The following is a 24,605-nucleotide window of genomic DNA, read 5'->3' as shown; positions in this document are numbered from 1 at the left end:
CCCTAGCTAAGGATTTAACAGAGATCAGAGATAAAACATCTCTGACTGTCATACAATATATAGATGACATACTTTTATGTGCCTCCATTCAAAAGAAATGTCAGGAAGCCACTAAAGAACTTTTAAACTTCTTAGCTGATAAGGGTTATTAAGTATCAAAGAAAAAAGCTCAATTGTGCCAAAAACAAGTTCAATATTTAGGATTACAGCTGTCTCAAGGAACCCTCAAACTAGGACCAGAAAGAATAACTCCTATAGGACAGTATCCTCTACCTCAAACCATAAGACAACTTAGAGGCTTCCTAGGGATAACTGGATATTGTAGGCTTTGGATCCCTGGATATGGGGAATTAACTAAGCCTCTCTATAGCCTCCTCAAAGAGACACTATGCCAAGGAACAACTTCCCTGATATGGGAACCAGAACAGATTAAAGCCTTTAAGGCATCGATAGGGGCCTTACTCCAAGCCCCTGCCCTTAGCTTGCCTACTGAACAAAAGTTCAACCTATTTGTCACTTGAGAGAGGAGGAACATCCCTAGGAGTGGTCACACAAAAGAAGGGACCAGCTCAACAGCCAGCAAACCTCCCCAATCTCAAACATAGATGGAGACAAACTGTGTTTTGTTGGTATGATCATCTAGCTTCACTATTTATCCCACAAATTGGTTTAAAAGATGTAATGTGGCATGTCGAGACTTTAAACAATCATACTCAAACTGCCCTCCATGATGTTGAGGAAAGTTATCTCTCTCCTTAACACTGAAATAACACTTATGAGGAAGGCCATCTTACAAAACCAGATGGCTTTATATGTCCTCACTGCAGCTCAAGGCGTTACTTATGGCATTATTAAAATTGAATGTTGTGTTTACATCCCTGACAATTCTGGCAATGTGACAAATATCCTTAAAGATTTACAGATAGAAGCCATGTCCTCGCCAACCTTGTCATGGGAACAATATCTTAGCTCCTGGTTCTTCCTGGTGGAAAACATTGTTAGTTTCTGTCATTGTCACCATACTCGTTAAGATATTCCTATGCTGTGACATTTATTGTTGCGTTAATCTAGTTCCAGTACTAATAACTTCTTGTTTCTTTTATAGACCGCCCATCACTCAAATGGCCCTCCAACCTGTTACTTCTCAATCGGACTTCTATCATGGACCACTGGATAGACCTGATTTTTAAAAGGGGGACTCCAAAACTGCTTTCTCAACACCACCCCTTTCAGGTTGAAGAAGCCAGAACGGTCATTGCCCCCTTTCCTTACAGCAGTAAGGAGTTCCCAAAATTACAGGGGGGGAATGAAGTCAGATTTAAAGATAGGTAGTTAGTGTAGTTAGGTACATAGGGTCTAATATCAAGTAAGATGAAGATGGAGCCCATCCCAAGGAAATGTTAATGAAGCAGCTCCCAGCAAACATGGAGATGCTAATCCAAAAGCCCTTCCTGCACAGATTACTCCTTTGGCCTCCTCTGTCTCCCACCCTTTGGGCCTTTCAACCTACATTCCTTCACTGTAAGATAACAGAACAAAGGATAGGAATGTGACAGGAATGCAAGAAAGCAGAAAGTAGACCTTAGCTATAAAAGAGAGAAGACCTCCCCCTTCCATGGATTCCACCTCTTGGGTCCCCTTCTTCTTCCCTGGAGAAGTCTTTTCTACTGTCCTTTAATAAAGCTTCTACCTTCTCACTCTAAACATGCCTTGGAGTGTTTCTCTGGTGTTATACTTCAGCATTGGGGAAGCAAGGACTTGTCACTGGTAAACAGCGGTAACAATAAGTGGCAAGAAAAATATAAACTGGGTCAAATGATAGAAAATAATGAAGAATTTAATTATAATAATCACTATAATATTTTTTTCCTTTTATGCTACTAGAGATTAAACTAAGGGTACTCTACCACTGAGATACATACTTAGCCCTTCTCATTTTTAATTTTACTTTATTTTGAGACCTGGTCTTGCTAGGTTCCCAAAGCTGACCTCAAACTTGAGATCCTACTGCCTCAATCTCCCAGTTGCAGGGATTACATGGTGCCCCACCACACTCTGGCAATAGCTAAATATATTGAGATTTTAACTTGTTTGGGACTCAAATTGCTTTGTATGATTTATCACATTTAATCCTTTTAATCACCTTTCATCTGACTCCAAGACCTTTATATTTAAACATTCTGCCATAACTCTTGTTTCTCAAAAAATGAAGTCAATCAAGCTAATTTTTTTAAAAAAATAAACACTGTTCAACAAAAAGAGAAAGAGCACAAATCAAAAGACACAGGACTTAAATGGAACATAACTATAGATATAGCAGAGATGAAAATATAAGAGAATTTGCTTGTTTTTTCCCCATACCTGGATATCATATAATCATTAAATGAGTAATTAAAATTTATAAACACACACACATACTCCAAAATAAAGTAGCTTTCCAGAGAAAGTCTCCCAAACTTCCAAAAGTGAAATAATCAGAATGTTGTATAACTATAACCAAAATATTAAAAGAAATAATGTTCCTAGCTTCCAACTTCCTTTGCAGCTGCTACGACCTTGAAGTTGAAAATCACACAAGGAGAAACAAAGAAGGGAAATTATAGGCCAATTTTAATTCTAAAATTAAATGCAAAAATTCTAAATGAATTTTTACAAAATTCTAACTATCTATAAAGGAAATCTCATGCTCAAATTGGATTTATAACAGGAAGGAAAAAATGGTTTAAAGTTGGATTTGTGGGCCACTGCCGTACTCCTACTATCTTTAAAGATTTTAGTGTTGCTGTGTTATGTTAGAAATCATTTGATACAGTTTTAATATTAAGACATTAAAGGGAAAAAATTAGGGTCATTTTGAGGGATGCAGGTAACTTGTTAAAATTGTTAAAATTCAACATTTATTTAAATTTAAATAAGTTTAAATACATTAGCAAAATTAGGAAAAAAAGAATACTTCCATAACCTAACTACGAAGCCAAATTAAAAGCAATCTAAAATAAGTTTGCATAATGTTCAAACATTGTATTTAAGACCAGTAACAAGAAAATATTATAGCTTATGTTCAACATTGCACTGGAGAAGACAATGTCTATTACTATTAGTAAAATAAATAATGAATGTAAAGATTAGAAGAAAGAACAAAACTTGCTTTTTTCCCTTCATATAATATGACTGTCATAGCTAATCCAAATGAATCAATAAGCTATTAGAAATAATAAGAGAGTTTGGTAAGATTCCTGGAGAGTAGACTAATATGTAAAAACATTTATGTTTCTATAAATTTCAAAATAAATTAGGGAATTTAAAATATTTTTAATAGCAAGTCTGAGAAAATTTCTAACTTAACTGAAAGACATTTAAAAAAATCTAAATAAGCCAGTTTTCTTAATGGAAATAATCAGTGTTGTAAAGATGTTTATTCTTTCAAATTTATCTATAACTTCTCCCCAATTTTTCTACAAGTTTAAGGCAATTCTAATCAAAATCAGTTCTTCAGAATTGACAGCTTTCCCTAAAATTAATTTGCACCATCAAAGGGTCAAGTATAGTCAAATGATTTCTGAATAATTTGGAAAAAAGACATGCTGTGAAAGCACCCCCAACCAGTTATCAAAAAGCTTATCTTGGCCTTTGCAGACTATAAGTGATGTCTTGGAGCCTGTTGTCAGTGGTGGCTGACATCTCCCAGATAAAGTACTTTGTGATACAAAAGCTCTCAGCAAGCCAGACTTAAGTCAAAGGTTGAAAGTTTTCTGTCATAAGCAGAAGCTAAAGCAAAATAAGGGACAAAAAAAGTGGGGGTGGGGTGTGTATGGATCCCATGAAAATAGAAGGTAGATCAGGGGAGTAGAGAAAGGAAATGGGGAAGGAGGAAAGACAGAAAAAGGAAGTTCTTTAGAATGAAATTGACTAAATTGTGCTATCTACATATATGAATATATCACAGAGAATTTCTCCTGTACGTATATCTATAGAGCATCAATTAAAAAAAAAACAAAACAGCAACAATGAATAAATAGAAGTAAGACTAGCAGAGTAGAGGACGGGGAACAGGAGAGGGAAGAGAAGAAGGAAAAAGAAAGTTACTAGGGCCTGAAATGGAGCAAATTATATTCCCTGCAGGCATGATTATGTCAGAATGAACCACATTATTATGTATAACTATAAAGCACTAATAAAAAGTACTCATCAAATGCAACTAGAAAATGGAAAAGAAAATACAGGGGCTGGGATCCTGGCTCAGTGGCAGAGCACTTGCCTCCCAAGTATGAGGCACCGGGTTCGATCCTCAGCACCACATAAAAATAAATAGATAAAATAAAGGTATTGTGTCCATTTACAACTGAAAAAAAAAATTGAAAGAAAGAAAGAAAGAAAGAAAGAAAATACAACAAAACACGGTTTAAGAGCATCAGAAATTTGTTGTAGCAACAGGCCTGAAATTTCAGAGTAGGAGATCTATACAGAGATGAGATGGTATGATGAAAGCAACTTTCTCCTTGGGACCCTCTTGATTCTGGGCCTAGGTTTAAGGCTGAAAATCTGAACTTTGTGTGGGTGGAGGCCAATTTTTGGAAACAGAGAAACTAGCAGTATTTCGGGTTTCTGCTTGAAGGCCTAAACAGATAAAAGCTCAGAGAACTGAGGGGTCAAGGGCCAGATGGGAAGAGGAGATGAAGGAAATGAGCCAAAGGGATACCCATTTGTACTTATTTGTTTAATTTGGAGGGTGTGAGGAGCAAGAGGCTGAAAGAGTCTGGAAAGCAAAGCAGAGTTTTCAGCAATCTTATAATCCTTCAATAGGATTAGAGTCCAGAACCCACTGGAGAGGGGGCATGGGTGAAACCCACCAGCTGGTTGTCAGAAATGAGTGGAAGTTTACACTCCTGGAGCAGGGACAGCAGAGGCAGTCTAAATCAAGCCTTCCATAAATTCTAACTGGGCAGTAACTAAATTTCATTTGGACCAAGACAACCCTGAATCTTGTCTACTCAGCAAAGAAAAACGTAGAAACTTCTATATTTTTGTCATGTGTTATATGCTTAATGAAAAAAAATCACAAGGTGTGGACAATGTTTGTTATCGACTTTTGTCAAACAGATGTCTCCAAAACTTAATGTCTTAGAACCAGAACAATTTATTATCGTTTCTCACAGTCATTTGGATTGGTTGGTTCACTCTGCTAGGTATTTCTTTTGCTATGCTGTGCATGATCAGGGGCCAACATCGCGGCTGTGTTTACATATAGCACAGCTGGGGTTGAAACAGCAATATAGCCCCTCCTCCTCTAAGACCTTTCTCAAAATTGCCTTTCCAAGCAAGAGAACACTCATTTCTTTACATGTTTGGGAGTGGGGGGGGGGGGGGAGGGGAGATCATATGGTACAGAAGTAGATTTTTCTTTCATTGTAATGAGGGATTTAATGCAAGAACTAATTTGATTTTCTTTATATAAAACAGGGTAAGGGGTGGGCTTCTAGTGCAGGAACAGCCAAATCTGTCAGATCTCTTAAAGCCTAGGCTCAGAGCTGATACAGGTCCTTATTCCAGAGGAGAAAAAAAAGTTTCTGCTTTGGAGGTAAAGGATTATTGATAATCATCTCTAAAGACAGTTTGCCACCAGGAGAAAACCATACAATCCGGCCATAAGAAACAGATCTACAGTGATCTGGATAATGGAGTTTTATATAGAAGTTGGTGTAGCCCCCTGTCCAGCACTGGCTACTGAACCGGGGTCACTCCAGTGAATTTGGTGTGACACGAAATGACCACGCAGACACACAAAATACCTTTCAGTGGGTGTTCAGGACGGCTTCCCTGCCCCCAGCCGCAAGCTCCCACAAGGGGAGGGGGGCAAGAGAACCCCCTCCCCAGGAGGCTGGTGCCAGAGAGGGAGTAAGCCCTGAAGCTTGGCTTTTATGGGGGGAACTATTCAATGGAACATTCTGTCCAAATTAGGCGGAGGGGTAGTATTACAAAGGAACAAGGAGGCAGCCCACTTCCAGTGTGTAACGCCCACTCCCGAAGGGCACCTTTCTGAGCAGAGATAAGTCCACATGCATTGCAATAGATGGAATGCCACTCCAGTACCTCCTTGCTCAAGACTTAAAGGTATGTGCATAGATCCTGCTTAGGGTGGCTCCCAGCAAGTTGGAATATTTGAGGGTGGTGATAATGGAGCTTAGTGTCTGTTTCAAGGAGAAGATAAAAAAAAAAAAATATATATGAGAGCAGAGAAGAGGCACGGGCCAGATCACGCTTGGACTTGTTGGTTATGTGGTACAGAATTAGATTTTTCTTTCATTGTAATGAGGGATTTAAGACAAGAACTAATTTGATTTGATTTTCTTTGTATAAAACAGTTTGTAGTAAAGGAAGAAGTGGGTGACTACGTTAGTTTTAGCAAGAAACAACAGTGACTTGAATACTGGGCAGGAAATGGGAGTGAATAAATGCATGTATCTAGTCCATATTCCATCGACTAGGAAGCATTAGTTTGCAAACAGGAAGTAAACAGTCAATTTATTTTAAAAATGGCTTCCAGTTAAATCTGAAATTAGAAGGAACTCACTTCTAGTACATTCTTTAATTGAAGTATGATTTGAATGTAAAAAAACCTCATATCTTATGATAGGAAAGATTGATGTATCATTAAAAGTGCACTTTCCTAGGTAACCACAGCATAGGTCCAAAGAAATCTTTTTGATGTCCTCTTCTAATCACTAATTCTTTCCTCTCCAAATGTGTATGTACCCACTATACCAACTTTAAAATAGATTAATTTTGCCTGATTTTAGATTTCATATGGAACAATATGCATTCCTTGTGTTTGTCTTCTTTCATATATATATATACATAATATATATTACATATATAAAATATAAATATAGAAGATACTATATATAATATCTATATATTACATATCTATGTTTTATATGTAGAATATTTACATATTCCAAATATATATAATCTTTATATATTATATATAATCTCTTTATATATGTTAAATATATATATCTTTATATTTATCTCTTTCTCCACCAAGAACTTACATATATACCCTTAAAAGGATATTTGTTTTGAGAACCAAAAACTTCACAATGGAAGAGAAACACATGATTTTTAAGTCAAAATTAAGGACATTGATTAGTGTTTACTTCTGAATGAGTCACTATTCTGATAAGTTAGAGAAGGGGTATGAAAGCAAATGCAAATAAACGTTTTAGCCAATACTTGAGTGCAGTAGAAAACCAGATCACAGTAGTAACTCATTTCTTTCTGTCCATTAGCTTGAAAGGAAGAATAATCAGTGAAGAAGGGAGGGATCATCAGAATTTAAATATAATTTTTTATGATGATTGATTTCTATTACCTTATAGAAACAATCAAAACTCATCCATAAATTACAAATTGTAAGGATGACATTTTTAAATGTAATGAATTTTTGGAAACATTAGTGTTCAAATAGAATATGATTGAGACAGGACGACAGACCACACCAGGCAGCCAGGAAATGGGTCTTGGTAAAGAAAAGGAGAAAGAGAAGATTGAGAAATCAAGCACCTGGCCCCAGATGGTCCTATCCACAAGGATGGTCCCTTAATAACCCCTAACCACAACTAACAGCAAAATATTCCCTAAAAAGTACTTCCTCTTACAAGACCTCCCCCTCTTCTTGTGCTGATTATGCTTAGAAAAGCTTCTCCAGATTTGCTAAGGATGAAAAAAAGAGAAGGGAAGAGAAGGGGAGGAGAGGGTAGGGGAGAGTTTATTGACTTCTTCTTTCCTCTCTTTCTTCCTCCCTTCCTTCTTCCTTTCTTTCTTTGAACTCAGGGTCGTTTAACCACCGAGCTACCTTTTAATTTTAAAAAAAAGTTCAGACACAGTCTGGCTAAGCTACTTAGGGCCTTGCTAAATTGGAGAGGCTGGCTTTAAACTTTCGATCCTCCTGTCTCAGCCTCCCAAGCCACTGTGACTATAAGCCTGCAGCACAGCACCTGGCTGATTGGCCCCTTTCTAAATTGTATTTGTGGGTATTGTCCTACCAATCAACTATGAGGAAAAATCAAGCCCACAAAAACCCCTAGACAGAAGACAGTGGAACGCTTCCTAGGAACCTCTCCCATGCTTTGGGAGCCCTTCTCTTTTTCTGTTTTAAATAAATCTTATTATTCTACCCTTTGCTTATCCCTGGATCTCATTCCTTGAATTCATGAGGCAAAGGACCCATCCAATTGCCCAGGTCCACGTTACATTATGATTTTTATTATTAATGCTTACGGCACAGCTTATTGACGCATTTCTCTCCTTCAGCACACATGGAGCAGGGTGCTCCTTTGGTGTAAGGGGCCACATTTACAAAATTTCCTCTGAAAAAGAGAAAAAAAAAATGTTACCCTAATGGCAATTATTTTTCAAATTTTGTGCATTTGAAAAAGTTGTTCTGGTCACTCACTAAATCATAAATGTTGAAAAGGGAAAAATAGCAACCAACTTTTGTCCCAACTTTATGCTAATTTCTTTTATAAAAGGAAACTATTAAAACTGTTCTTTACAGGTTATTCCTAAACATAAAACACAAATTGGATTGAACCCAATTATCAGCATGTTATAGTCACAATTTTTTTAATAGTCACCATGATTACTTCTTCCTTTGTAAATGGAATAAATTTAAATTGCAAATGAGAACACACTATATGGCTTTACTTAAAAGTACCATGGTGGGGGGCTGGGGTTGTGGCTCAAAAGTAGAGCACTCATCTGGCGTGCATGAGGCACTGGGTTTGATCCTCAGCACCATGTAAAGTAAAATAAAGACATTTTGTTTACCTATGACTAAAATACATATATATATGTAAAACAATACCATAGTTATCTAGTTCTACTTGTTAATGTTATCAAGAAGACTTCACAGCTTTTATGCCTGCTTTTTGATAATATAAGCCAATGCATTTTAACAAATGTCTTTTTAAAAAAATCTTCGAGTACTTTGGAGACTTTGAAAAGTATTATTTACCCAGAATACACAAAGAAAAACACAGTAATATAAGTACTTTCCATTAAGGAATATGCCACAATTTATCCTTTCAACCACTGATGGACATTTGGGTTGTTCAAATTTGTGGCTATTTCAAATAAAGTTGCTTTGAACATTTCAATCATTCATGCACAAATCCTTAAATATAATACCCATAAAAAAGGTGTGAGAATTCTGGGTCCTTCATATCCTCCTCAGTACTTGGAATGTCCCATCTCTAGCCATTCTAATAGTTGTACCGTAGTATTCGTTGTGATTTTACTTTTCCATAGCGATTAATAGTGTTGAGCATTTTGCAGGTGACTTATATACCACCTGCATGTCTTTTGCTCATTTTTCAAAATTGAATTTTCTTAATATTGGACTATAGAGTGCTTTTTATGTTATAAATATAAGTCCTTATTTGACACATGTTTTATGAGCTTTCTGTTAGTCTGTTGGTTGTCATTTCATTCTTTTAACAAATGTCTCTGAATAGCAAATATTTTAAACAAATTTAACCAATTGTATAATTTCTGCTTTTTAACTAGGGCAGTTATACCATTAACATTTGAGGTGATTGTTGAGGTAGTTAGGTTTAAGTCTATTACCTTCTTGCTTATTTTATTGTCTCATATGTTCTCTGTTCTCCCATTCTCTTTTTCTGCCTTCCTTTGTGTTAATCAAACACTTAAAATTTTTTTTTTTTTTTTTTTGTAGTTGTAGATGGACAGATGTGATGCTGAGGATCAAACCCGGTGCCTCATGCATGCTAGGCAAGCGCTCTGCCCCTGAGCTACAGCCCCAGCCCTTAATCAAAATATTTGTAAGACTTCATTTTAACTGCTTTGTTGGCTTATCTGCTATTATTCTTTGTTTTGTTTTTCTTTTTTTTAGTTTTTGTGGTGACTTTAGGGTTTATAGTATATGTCTTTTACTTTTCATAGTCAAGTTAAATTATTCCATTTCATAAGGAGTAGAACTTTAGGGTAGAAAAGAACCTTGTCTTTTCAACTCAGACATGGTAGTTTTCTGTTTTTAGTATCTTATCTGCTTAGTTTTTGAAAATAAGGGATACAATCATAACAATTTTGTCTTCTTTCTACTCTAAATCTCTGTTAGTTCTGCGTTAATTTCAATTTCCACTGATTATCCTCCTTGTACTAAGTCTAATTTTCCTGCTTCTTTACATGCCTGGTGATATTTAATTAGATGCCCCACACTGTTAAGTGTTAGTTCCTGTATATCATGTTTTCTATAAATCATCAATCTTTTTATTCTGGGGTGCACTTAATTGGGAACTTTTGGATTCTTTCAGGTTTTATTGTGAATTGATAGGAAAATTGGAGCAGTCTGCTTTGCTCCCTGTAAGAGTGCCAGAATGGTTCCCTCTAATTCTTTACTGGGTTCTTCATCAGTTTCTTCACAAACATATGCTAATCACTATATGCTGAGTGTTCAGTGTGTGTGTTCTCTTTTCTCTAATATGTTTATCCATGAACTCTAGCAGTATTAGTTTCCCTGCACTCTTAGCTGTTTTTTCAACTGGAATCTAACAACCTCTGTCTCTTTCCCCCACTCCATGTGCCAATCTTTTGTTGTATGATAGGCAATGACTTCAAAATTGTCGCTTCATGTATTTTGTCTGTTGTTGTTTCAGGGTTAGAGTATAGTTGTTTCCATTACTTGGCCAGGAGTAATGTAACAACATCCTCCGAATATTACCACAAGACCAATAAGAAATCTGTTATGAACATATTTGTTTGGATCCCAAAACTTAATTTGTTCAAAGCAACATTATGCTATTTAGCTTTTTTTAAAAAAAATCAAATACTGAGCATTAATCTCCTATTATTTTTATATTTTTCTTCCAAATTCAGTGATTAGTCTCCTTAAGAGAAAATATTGATAATTGTAATTTCTTTGATATCTACAAAATTGTTCTCTGCCCCCAAATTTAACTCAATGTACTTATCATTCTTGCTTTTACTTCTAAGTGGGAGGCAGTAGAAGAAAATACAAAAAGAGAGAAACATAATCTTTCCATAGTATTTTTGGCATATCCTACCCCCTTTTTGCCAATCCTGTATGTTTATTCTTTGTCTACACTTTTACCTTTTGTACATTTTGCTTTAAAGGTTTTGTTTGTTGAAGAACTTTGTTATTAACTTTTTATATTCCTTATACAGATCCATAGGGATTAAAGTCTAATTTCATTTTTGGAGCTTCCCATTATGTTTATGTTATAGTGCCTCTTAGGTAAGTTATTATCAGGAGGGTATTAAAAAGTATGTTGCTCTTTTCTCAGAAAAATGTGCTTTTGCCATTATTCTCAATCATTTTCTCATTCCAATTATGTTAATATTATATTAGAGAATCATCTGCCAACCATTTTGCATTCCAGCATTTAGATATTACTGGGCAATTTATTTCATATTACTTAAGAAACAATTGCCATTATTCACTCTCAAGCTTAAACATTTCATAACAAACACAGTTCTACTTTATACAAGAGAATGTTCTACTACTACTTTTTATTTTCACCTACCTTGTTTTATTAGTATTTTAGAGGGAGACTTTACTTATCAAAAAATACTTGTTTCTAATATAAGATTCTCTTTTTGTAAACACTTATTAACATTTATTTCAATATAAACATTTTATATAGAAAAATAACTTACGCAGGTCCATAGTTACACACAAATATTGAAGCTGTAGGTCCGCCAAGATTAGGACATATTGAAACTGCACAACCAACTTTATGTGATTTAGCCCAAACTACCTATAAGGAAAGGAAAAGAATTATAAAGTAACATATTCAAAATAATTCTGTTCAAACAATGCATTATGGGAGTAGACATATCTTTATTATGCTATTGAAAAGATATACATGCATATATTTTGACTATATTTTTTCTAATATTTTAAGTGATTATTTTGCTTTTCTGAGGAAAAATGTACTTATTAGTACATTTAGAATTTTGCAGTTTTAAGCATATTCTTTATATGGATTAAAAACATTTAATTAATAATTAATTATTTTGGTGCCAGGGATTGAACTCAGGGGCACTTGACCACTGAGCCATATACCCAGCCCTATTTTGTATTTTATTTAGAGACAGGGTCTCACTGAGTGGCTTAGTGCCTTGCCATTGCTGAGGTTGGCTTTGAACTTGCGATTCCCCTGGCTCAGCCTCCCGAGCTGCTGGGATTACGGGTGTGCACCATTGCTCCCGGCCATGATCTTATTTTTTAAAAAAGTTTGCCATATGTATGGTGAATCATTTTTATATAGTTGTAAGGAATAGCAAACATTTCTAAATAAGAAGATATCTATGGAAAACAAACCATGGAAGAGTAATAAAAAATGTGAAGAACATCATTATCGTTTCTAACAATGGGAGAGTAGAATTGTCTCCATTTTATAAGTGGAGAAAAAGGAGGAAATGCTTAATTTACTCTATTTACAAAGCAAAATAATTCCAGGAAAATTTTTGACAACACAAGTGAGTTTTCCAACTTTGACAATTCCATTAAGAAAATACTACTATTTCATAAAATGATATATCAGCAACCTTTTTTATGACTGCCATGTAATCAAAATTTAATTTGAAAAGTACATTTTAGTGGTTCTATATTTTTGGGACATCACAGTGGCATAAAATGCCAGGTTCTCTGAGGAGTAAGAGATGAATTATGCTTCTCATTGTGTGTATAGCTGGAGGTGACTGATCTGAGATTGCCTCACTTAATAAGATTGAGCAGATTATTCAAAAAATGCTTTTGAATATTATGAAAAGCTAATAAACTATACAACTGAAAGTGTACATAATTTTTAAGAAATCATGTTTACAATTTTGTTTCACGGAAAACTGCACCATAAAATTTTATTGGCTTAATATATTTAAATTGTGATTTAAATGGTGATTTTTTTTTTGTTTGTTTTTTAGCTTTGGCAAGGGTGAAAATAAATATTGGCTTTGTTCAGTTTAAAAATGTATGGCTTTCATGAAATAGACTAGATATAACATTAATATATATATTAGATGTAACATCAGTATGAATATTAGTGAGTGGTAAATACAAAACATTTTGTTTAGAACACTGCTCAAGATATAGTGGTTCAATCAAGTAGAAGGATGTATATATTCCTAATTATTTGAACTATATGTAAATTATCCAATGAAGAATTAGCTTCTATTTTTTTATGTAATAATGCTAAGGAAGAAGCAATGTTTGAAAACAGCTCCCTTTTTCCTTACAACAAAAGGCAAAGAACTGATACAGGCCATGCATGTATCATGTATCATGACCCATCTTTGATACCATATTCGGGATATTACATCTTACTTGTTATAAGGAAACCTGACCATTCTCTCAGTTTTCCCAGTAGTAGCCAAACCATATTCTTTACCAGCAACATCTGTTCTGATGTCCTGGAGGGTTTCCAGACTTAGAGGAACATCCTGTTGTTGAACAAAGAGTAAACAGAAGGGGAACATGGAAACTGCTAATTTCCTTGTACACTGAACCTCTGATAAATTATTTTCTTGAAAACCCTACATATTAATATTAATTCAACCTATACAGATAGGTAAGTTTAGAGATGAAAGTTAGCTCTTTCTATTGCTTGAACAGGTCTTCCCAGGAGGTCAATACTATACCTAGAAATTAAGCTTGGCTCAAAAATGCTTCCCACTTCTGATCAAAAAGAAGTAACAGGGAAAAGATTTGCACACCTACCTCAAACCTCCAAAGTAATTGAAAATATTAAATATTGGTTTTCAAGACATTGGACATTAGGCAACAAAAGTAATACACTGAGAGTCTGCAGGAGAAAATGTGACCCATACAGTTGTCCCAGCTTATTGCCTTGAGAGAGCTTCTAGACCATGACTCAGAAAAAGCTTGAAGGATTCTTGAGGAGGTCTGAAGTGAGAATCCAACGAGAACAAATAGGCAGGAGATTAGGGAATATAGTATTGGAGAGACGAGAATTTATACATTGACACACTGTTGTGGATTGTGAAGGGTCCTCATCATCTATTCAGCAGAATACTAAACAGCATGCATGTCAGGAAGTTGCTCTAAGCCTGGCAAAAAAAAAAAAAAAATATATATATATATATATATATATATATATATATATACCTGTAAGAACTAGAAAAACACAATACCAAGGTTTACCCTGGGCCAGGAACAGGATCCACCTCACTATCCAGACTGGAAAAATGTCATAATTCTCAGGGTGTTATGTAGAGTATTCAGAAGAATATTTCAGTACTGAGATTATATCAGCCCTAGACTAAACACTGCTTTCATTCTACCTAGTATATTTCAAAAGTAGGAACCAACAGCTTCAAATAAATTTCAGGTAACTTCACTGTATCCCTGGAGATACCAAAAGAGTATGTACAGGTATACAAATAAATTCAATAACCAACAAGGGAAATTTGCAATTTTCTAAATATAATAGTATCTACACAATGTGATAAGCAAAAGGAAAATCGATCCATCATGAATGGAAAAAGTCAATCCATGGATATTAACATACAGCTAATATGTATATACTAGAAGAATCAGGAGAAACAATCAAATGACAATTATAACTATACTTCATATGCTTAAAAAGCTAGTTGAAAGATAAAATGCAGTAGGTATATTTATTGAACTTATGAGAAACCCACAGTCACACTTCTAGAGATAAAAACTTTAATGTCTAAGATTGAAAAAAAAGCTAAATGGAATTAACTGGAGAATAAATAGTGTTGAAGAAAAGGTTAGCAAATTTAAAGACAGCAGTAAAACTATCTGAAATTAATCAGAGAAATGTCTTCAAGAAATAACAAGAGCACCAAAAAACTGGGACAATTTCAAGTGGTCTTCTACATGGACAACTGGACACTGGGAAAAGAGGAGAGAGTGAGAGAAATATTTTCAAAAACAATGGCTAACACTTTTTCAAATTTGGTTCAAACTATAGACAAGAGCTCGCTCCAAGGTCATTGAACTACAACAGAGGAAACACAAAGAAAATTATGTACATTATTATTGGCTGCTCAAGACTTATAATAAAAGCAAAAAATTTTAAAGCAGACAGCCAGACATTTACATGCAGAAGAAGAGGATTATAGTAGATTTTTTGTTGGAAACAATACAAATAAAATGACAGTGAAGTATGATTTTTTTTTAAGTTTAGAAAAAAAACACACCTTACTACACAGAGGTCTGTACCCAATTAAAATATGTCCCAAATGAAGGTGAATTTTCTTGAAACTCAAAAAATATTTTTTTATGACAATTGTAACACACATAAATAAGAACTAGTCAGTGCTGCCAAATATTACCTGTGTATAATGGCCACAAACTTTAGAACATGCTAAAGTATCAAAGTCATAAAATGCAGTTTCATTATACCAAGCAGTGATAGCAGCTTTTGGTGAAAAGTATCTAAATCCGCCTAACCAAATGTTTTCTCCAACAAATTCAAAGTCTTCATTGCATTGATATGGTTTTGATAAACAACTTCTATGTTCAAATTTGCACTTGGTTGTCCACTCTTTAGCCAGCTTTGCCAAGCTTTCATCCCAAAACTGAAAAACAAAAATGGTGTAAGTTGAATTCTGCATACCTTTTATGTAATTGTTTTGTTTGCAATCAATTACATTTTGTTTACTTTAATACAACTATAGTTTTTCTTTGGTATTTATTATGTTTAAAGTTGGTCGCGTCTTTTTAGATCTACTTCAGAAATACACACTTAATACTCACTCTGGCAGTTCATCTTTGTATTTCTGGTACCTAGTGGATGGCCTGGTACTTAGACACACTCAACCAATATTCTGAATGTGATTAAAATAAGTTGTAGTTCAAAATTTAGTAATTCAGAAGGTTATGCAAATTTATTATGAGTAAAGGATAAATTTCTTAATGATTTTTTAAATTCGCACATATTAATTGTACATTTTAGGTGGGATTTCCTTCCTCAGTGTTAGCTGTGGAAGTGTGTAGGGCCCTAGTTACCAAACCTTGCTTCCATAGCACCTTCCATACCTGCTAAGTCCTTCTTAGAGTTAGCATATGGTTTGTCTTTCTTCCCTACCCTGCAAACTTCTTTTGAATTTGCATTTTATTTTATTAACACACAATAATTATACTTAATAATGGGGTTCAATATATTTCTATACATGTATACAGCAAGTATGGATACAATCCAACACCCTTTTATTACCCTTACCCCAATTTCTCAATCTCTAATAATTAATAACATATTCTGCAGCAGAATACAATAGACACTAGTATTGCTGTATGCATTTACGTGGCTGTATAACCAATGTGATCCTGCAATCTGTACACATGGAAAAATAAGAATTCATACCCCATTTGAATCAAATGTATGATATGTCAAGATCATTGTATTGTCATGAGCAACCAATAAAAAAATAACATTCTACTGTAAATTCAGCTTTTTGCAATCTTCCACATGATACAGAATATGAGGTACTTGTCTATCTGAACATCTCCAGTTCCATTCATTTTGCAGAGTATTTCAAAATTTTGTTCTTCTTTATGACTGAATAATACTCCATTGTGTATACCTCCCACATTGTCTTTATCTATTCATATGTTGATGGGCACCTAGGCTGATTCTATTTCTTAGCTATTGTGACTAGTAGCACAATAAACTCAGGTATGCAGTTTTTTTTATATGCTGATTTAATTTCCTTTGGATATATACCCAGAAGTGGGATAGCTGGATAATATAGTACATCTGCTTTTAGTTTTCTGAGAAAACTTCATACTGTTCTCCATAATGACTGGACTGATTTACGTTTCTACCAACAGTGTATCAGTGTATAAGTGTTCCTTTTCTCCACATTCTTGTCCTCCTTTTTTTAAAAAAAATGCTAATTCTAACTGGGGTGAGATGGTATCTCATTATAGTTTTGATTTGCATTTTCCTGGTGGCTAATGATAATGAGATTTTTTTTTCCCATTTGTTTGCTGACCATTTGTATTTCTTTCTTTTTCTTCTTCTTCTTTTTTTTTTTTTTTTTTTTTTTTGGAGAAGGGTCTATTCAGACCATTAGCCCATTTTTAAATTGGACTATTTTTGTTAAGTTATTTTTTTGAGTTCTTTATATATTGTGGTTATTAACCCTCTACTTGGTAAATATTTTCTCATATATTGTAGAATGTCTCTTGACTCTGTTGATGATTTCTTTAGATGGATACGAACATTTTAATTTAACCTATCTATCCATTTTGTTGTTGTACCTATGCATTTGGAGGTCTATCAGAAAATTCCTGCCTGTACCAAAGTCTTGAAATGTTTCCCTATTGTCTTCTAATAGGCTCAGAATTTAAGATCTTATATTTTAGATGTGTGGTCCATTTTGAGTTGATTTTGCAGAGTGAAGACAGTGGTCAAGCTTCAGTCTTCTACCTGTGAATAACCACTTTCCCCAGCACCATTTATTAAAGGTGTCTTTCCTCCAAAGTATGATTTTGGTACCTTTGTTGACAAACAGTTGGCAATAGATGTGTGGGTTTATTTCTGGATTCTGTATTTTTGCCCAATTGGCCTTTGTATCTATTTTTTTTATGCCAATGCCATGCTGATTTGGCTCTGTAGAATGTTTTAAAATCAAAATCAAATATTGGGATGCCTCCAGCTTTGCCCTTTTAGTTCAGACTGCTTTGGTTATGTTGGGTCTTTTGTCCTTCCATATATATTTTATGATTGCTTTTCTAGTTCTGTGAGGAATGTCATGGGTTTTTTGTTTGTTTGTTGTACCAGGGTTGAACCCAGGGGCACTTAGCCACATCCCCAGCCCTTTTTAAATTTTATTTTGAGACAGGGTCTTGCTAAGCTGCTTAGGGCCTTGCTAAATTGCTGAGGCTGGTTTTGAACTTGTGATCCTCCTACCTCAGCCTCCTGAGCTGCTGGGATTACAGGCATGTGCCACTGCGCCTGGCTATCATTATTTTGGTGGGGATTGCATTGAATCTGTAGATCACTTTGGGTAGATGGACATTTTAACAATATTAATTCTTCCAATCCATGAACATGGAAGATCTTTTCTTTTTAGTGTGTGTGTGTGTGTGTTCTTCAATTTCTTTCACCAATATTTTAGAATTTTCATTGTAGGGGTCTTTTACTTCCTTGGTTAAGTTTCTTGCTAAGTAATTTTTGGATGTGTGGCTATTATAAATGGGACCGCCTTCATAATTTATTACTGAGCAAATTTGTTATTGGTGTATAGAAAAATCTACTGATTTTTTTTTGTGTTGACTTGAATCCTGCTACTTTAATGCATTTGTTTAATTATTAGTTCTAATAGCTTTTCAGCGGAGTCCTTAGGTGTTTTTTTTTTTTTTTATGTATAGAATAGTATCATCTGCAAACAGGAGTAATTTGATTTCCTTCTTTTTACTATCTATATGCCTTGCATTTCTTTCTCTTGCCTAAATGCTCTAGCTAAAGCTTCTAGTACTATATTGAATTAGAGTAGTGAAAGTAGATAACATTGTCTTATACCTAGGCTTAGAGGAAATGCTTTCATTTTATTACAATTCAGTATGATGTTGGCTGTGGATTTGTCATGTACAGCCTTTATTATGTTGAGGTATGATCCTATAACTAATTTTGAGGACTCTTATGAAGGGATGTTGAATTTTATCATATGCTCATTTCTGCATCTATTGAGTGAGCATACACTTTTTATCATTCATTTGTTGATGTGATTTACATTTACTGAATTTCAAATTCTGACTTGTGTATGTTGCAAAAGATGCAAACCATCTTTGCATCCCTAGATTGAAACAAACTTAATCTTGGTATATGATCTTTTTACGTGCTATTGTACTTGATTTGCTAGTATTTTGGTGAGGAGGCACCTGCCTCTGGGTGCTATGTAGGCATTAAGTTTTCTCCTTCCAATTCCTTCAGGTGCAGTGCTCACAGGAGTGAATTAGGGTGGAACATGGCCAGAGCCAGGCAAAGTTTCTCTTCAGATCCCCTTTGGTCATATGTCCTGGACCAGGGTAATAACTAAAGCTGTGGTTTTGCTCAAGGCTGCCTTAACTTGGCATGCTAGCAGTGAATCCACAGAGCTCTTTCCCGACCCTGTTCATTACAGGTACCTGTGTTTGGTACTTGTGCAGGGGTGGCAGGAAGCAGGTAGGTGACTCAGTTGTGGCATCAGTATGAATCTGAATGTAACCTGCCATGCCCCTAGTCTCAGAGGGCAAGCTCCAGAAGCTCCTGGTTCTTGTGGGTGGCTCCCTTCTCCTCCAAATCAATGTGTTGATTCCATACTGTGCAGGCCACATGGCAGGTTAGGTCAGAGCCCTTCTTGTGAGTGGTTTGGAAGGCAGCTACAGAGTGCAGTGGAATATCTCTAGGGTCCTGGAACTATGACCAGAGGTTTCTGACTCCTAGTCCAGTCCAAATTCAGACAATAGGTCCCTTCTCAAGATGGGTCCTGGCTTCAGCATCTTGGGGATTTACTGGAGATAATGGGAGATCTTTTTACAAAGCCAGACTTCTGTGCAGATTTCAAGTTATTTACTTAAGGAGGCTGAAAGCCTGTGGGGATTGTGAAGCTTTCCAATAGCTAGGATTGCCAGCAACCGTACATACTGATTGAAGTGGCTGAGACTTTCACCCTCACTCCTGCAGAATGAAGACCCATTCCATGCAGGCTCTGGAGCCAGGGTATTTTGTTTCCCCTATTATGCTATTTTAGTGGGTCTCTGACTCTTAATAAGGCTCAAGTTTCTCTCTCACTCATTTCCAGCATTCTCCCATGGTCACACACCATAAAATGGAGCTACATACCTCTTGCTTCAGTTTTTCTTTGTGAAAGAATGAGTGAGTTCTGGGTACCTCTATTAAGGCATCTTGAAATTCTTACATTGGCTTTAAATAGTCAACAATATGAAGGCATTATAAAGAAAACTTAAAATATTTAACCCCACATCTAGTCTGTTTGGGACTCTTCTCTTAGGTCTGGGTTTCTTTTTGGGATTGTTTTCCTAAAAGCTTAAAATCTTTCTCTAGTACTTCTTACAGAGCTGTTCTGCTTTTGAATTGAATTTTCATATTCAGTATTTTATTTGCCTGTAAATAGCTTTATTTTACTTTTTTTTTTTTTTTTGGTACTGGGGATTAATCACTGAACCACATCCCCGGCCCCCCTTTTTTATCTAGAGACAGGGTCTAGCTGACAACTCAGCTAGAGTTGCTTAGTGCCTAGCTGAGTTGTTTAGTGTCTCCCTAAGTTGCTGAGGCTGGCTTTGAACTTGCAGTCCTTCCACCTCAGCCTCTGGAGCCACTGGGATTACAGGTATGCGCCACTGTTACCTGCTTTTGTTTTTGAAGAATACTTTCAGTGGGCAAGTAATCATATGTTGAAAGTGTTTTTAGCCTTCTATTTTTTTTTCAGTCCCTTCTGACCTTTATAGGCTAAAATTCTATTGTCTTTTGAGTTCAACTTTGCAGGAAGAGAATTCAGCCTTATATTTAAATTTTAAAAAATGAAATATTTATTTTATCCCATTCTGGTTGCTTTCAAGATTTCCTGTCTTTTATTTTCACCAGTTTGACTCTCGTGTGACTAGCTGTTGTGCTTAGATGATTGAGTTTTGAGACACTGGATCTGTGACTTGATGTCTTCCCATAAATTTTGGAAAATTGTTGCTGATTATTTCTTCAAATACTTCTTCTGTCCCTTTCAAATATGTGTATGTTAAATCATCTGAATTTGTTCCAGAGGTCTCCAGCATTCTGTTATTTCTACCGTTGCTATTGGGTTGTTTTTTTTCTCTGTGCTTCAGTGTGGGTAATTTCTAATAATTTATCTTTGAGTTTACCAATAATTTCTTATGCTATGTCCAGTCTTCTTGTAAACCCACCCAATAAATACTTCCTTTCAGGGACTGTGTGTGTGTGTGTGTATTTATTTAATTGTGTGTATATATACACACACATGTTCTTTAACATACTCTGTTTACTAATTAAAAATTCTGGGTAATTTTTTGTTCTAGTTCAATTGGTAGTTTAGCATGATTTACATCTACTGGCTTTTAAATATTTTTTTCTGTATTTTGGTTGTATGCCAGAAACTAATAATTTTCCTTTCAAAGTTTTGTCCTTTAGTCTGCCCATGTTAAGAATAGCTATGGTTAGGAGTTTATTTGCTTAGTCTAACGTGTGATTGTTCTCAGTTGGCACTGAACATTACTTTTAGTTAAGCTCTTATTTCAAGAATTTTGAAGGTGCAGTAAGATGCATCCTTTTGGGCTTTAAGTGTAGCAGGGCTTTGTTAAAGCACTCTGCTTTGGATGCCTAAATCCAGCTTTCTAATACTGGCACTTATTTCTCACTCTCTCAAAAAAAAAGGCATAAAGAATTGAAGAATTATTGTGGTTGGGTGTCTTCTAGGTTTCAGTCCTCCATAATAGCCACACAACCATTACAAGATGTCCAGTTTTCCATTAACTTCACCACTTTGCTTGGCTTATGGCAGGTTTGGTTTTTCTACCTACCAATGCCTCATGCCTCCATAACTTTCCCAGTGACAAAAACAAAGATACGTGCTGTATTCTAGTAAGGGCCACCTTTCTCTTAAAGGTAATTCATTTAATCATTTTGCATCCGTAGTTCTTCAATGCAGTTAAAGATAATAACTTTTATTTTTCCCCTTTTACTTTCTGTAGTATTCCCTCATTGTTATAGTAAGACTAATGGTACTTAGTAAACTTCATCCTAATAAGAGTCCTTTGTCTTTTTACTATGAATCAATTAATCTTTGGGTCTTCCTTTCTTTCTGATAAGTTATTAGTGTTCCGGATTCTTCTTGCATGTTTTCTGCCTCACACTTACATTCAGCCATTTTTTCCAAGGAAATCATCCGTTATTATGAAAATATTTTGCTATGAATTCTCATTGCTAATGGATATCATTGCTTGTATACTTCTTCGATGATAAGGTTAAGGTATAACTATTTAAGTAAGAAATCATGAATTCATGCTGTGATTTTCACTCTAAAGATTACAGTGTTTTAATGTCTTTGACTATATTCTTGTATCTACTTTTTTATGCAGAAAGTCTTAATTCCTATAAATTATAAAATTTTGCTTCATCATACAATATGCAATAGAATTCTTTCAAAAGACTTCACAAAAATCACACTAGCATTAACATTACTGAATTCAGGTTTTTTTGTTGCTTTTTTTTCCCTCAAAGTTCATTGTACTAGAAATGTACAGTTGAAATAATATATTGCAGAAATGCTTATAAAATTTTTAAAAGTGTAGATTGGAGGCCAATTTTATATACTAGTTTTTTTAAGTTTGTGTCTAAGGGATACTTTTCCTTTTGTTTAAAATACAAAAAGGACATAATAATTTTACATGTTTACTGAGTCAAATTATAAAACAAGATACATTTAAAGAAGACTCAAATTTTATTCATGTCTCTTCACCTTATTCCTTCTTTTCCTCTCTTCTGCCTACACAAATATAAATCACATAGCATTTTTATAGCAAAAAAAAATAGTCTTTTAGTGAGGGTTGTCTAAATAAACATAGAGGAAATACTACAAGCAAATAACATACTCCTGACTACCCCAATCAGTTGGAGATTAAACTAAACATTATACATGAAAATACTTTAAAAATTTTGCATTCTTAAAGTGGTCAGTTTGTTTTTGTCTGACTTTCAAAAATCTATTTAAAATTTCCTTCACTCAAAAAAAAAAAAACAAAACTCTCACTCTCCTATATAGTATAACATTATAGTTCTGAACTTTAGTGCTTGAGCTATGATTTTATAATAGCATCCATTGTATTTTCTTTTTTGAAAAAATTTTAATTTTATTGTCTTCCAGATAGAAAAAAAGAAAACTGGCTGCACATTTTGGTGGATGCTCATAATCCTAGTGGCTGAGGAGGAGATTGAGGCAGAAGGGCAGGGTATGTGGCTCACTTGTTGAACACCACTGGGTTCAGTCCTTGGTACCAAAAAACAACAAAGCAAAACCCCTGGAATAAATGTGAGTTACAATTTACATAGCATGGTAAGAGAGATTAATACTAACAACATTTATACATTTATGTTCATTGTGGTGGTATTAAGCAAGAAAAAGTTACAATGCAAAGGAAACTCCAAGTAATACATGGTCAAGAATTTGTTAAAAATGGGTAAAATCTATGATTATTTTAATAACATAATGTTCTCTTTGCTTTTTCTTCCATACAGAACTCTTTTCCCCTTTGTTGGCCCTACTGTGGAGGTCTAAGAAAGATACAACCAGTGCAATGTTTGGGGGATTAAATTTCACAAATTTATTTATTTTTTTCATGAAAATCACCATCTGATACTGTTCAAGAGCTGATTTTCACATCCTTGTAGAACATTTTATTTTTCAAATGAATACTACACCACTGTGTTGTTTTAAACTTGGGTTTCTAAAATATAAAATTATGAGAGAATTCCCATCACTCTACTGTATGTATCTTTTATATGTAGAATCTTGAATGTGCAGGATGGGAGGCACCATCCAATAGAAGAGAAAAACAAAAGAACCAAACAAAAACACCCTTGCAAAATACGGATGAACCTTAGAGGGGAAGACCATGCAACTTCCAAACACCATCTGCTCCCCCCCACCACTGCCCCCAGGGAGCTTATGTCTAGGCAAAAGGAACAGAAAGAACAGCTCCCATCTCCTCCACTCCATCACAACCCTAGAGGAGACAGCCCAGCCAAGGTGTGAGTTTTCTATAAACCACAAGTGGAGTCCTGGCTGTATTGAGATAAGTCCACGAAACGTATGGCCCGGATACCTTGGGATGAACAAGAAGCATAGGAGACCAGTTCTGGTTCTTTTCTCACCATGTGTTTCATGTCGGCCGCTGGGGGGTTGACGTTGCCCCTCCATTCGTTGTGGGCTTGGACGCACTGGTCTATAAATTGTGGGTCTGTGACGGACGGGACTGGAGGAAGTTTGCTGGCCGCTACACATAGACTTAAGGTCCACAAACTAATAAGATTTTTAAGAGCCATGGAGGGACAAGCACCATGTCCCAACAGCACCAACCAGTAACGGCTGGGGAAGCTGGATTTCTGCCGCCCCAGGGACCACGCTCTCGCCGGACTCCATCCTCTGCACAAGCCGGCGCGGGGAAGCCCCGCTCATTGGGCAAAACCCTCGGGGCAGGGCGGGCTCGAGGCAGGATCCGCCCCCACCAAGTCTGCCCAGCGCAGCGCGGCACTGCAGAGTTTTGACTCAGGATCCTAAGTGCTTTCTGAGGCTCTGATCATCTTGAGTCATTGCCTGGATTGTAATACAGTTGCAACATGGAGGCGGCACCACATTATACAAAGAACAAGGTGTATTGGATGCTGACAATTGGATGCCCTGTGGAAAACCCTATGCATTAGTTTTACAGACTCAGCATCTGTGTATGATAATAGCATTCGTATTGTTTTAAATAAACTACTGCAGAACTTTGCCCCCTTCCTCAGAGACTCGGGATTAAAGTAGGCGATTTGTAAACTCGCTGTCATACTGTGATCCAA

The 24,605-nt window shown here is 35.5% G+C and overlaps 1 protein-coding gene across 1 annotated transcript; it reads right to left on the bottom strand.

Moving 5' to 3' along the window:
* Positions 1-4,528: 4,528 nt before the first annotated feature.
* On the bottom strand, positions 4,529-24,112 carry Glipr1l1 (GLIPR1 like 1). The gene is made up of 5 exons (XM_046430659.2): positions 23,919-24,112; positions 15,364-15,609; positions 11,698-11,798; positions 8,281-8,369; positions 4,529-4,617 (listed from the first exon to the last, which is right to left on the bottom strand). Exons 1-5 carry the CDS (start codon positions 24,087-24,089, stop codon positions 4,529-4,531), a joined length of 696 nt encoding a protein of 231 aa, XP_046286615.1. The 5' UTR covers positions 24,090-24,112.
* Positions 24,113-24,605: the final 493 nt, after the last annotated feature.

This window comes from Marmota monax, unplaced genomic scaffold, assembly GCF_021218885.2.
Source record: "Marmota monax isolate L192 unplaced genomic scaffold, Marmota_monax_Labrador192_F-V1.1 WCK01_AAM20220418_F8-fsc00056, whole genome shotgun sequence".
NCBI classification, from domain to species: Eukaryota; Metazoa; Chordata; class Mammalia; order Rodentia; family Sciuridae; genus Marmota; species Marmota monax.
The sequence above is the reverse complement of the archived record's forward strand: the minus strand, read 5'-3'. Positions and strand labels throughout refer to the sequence as shown.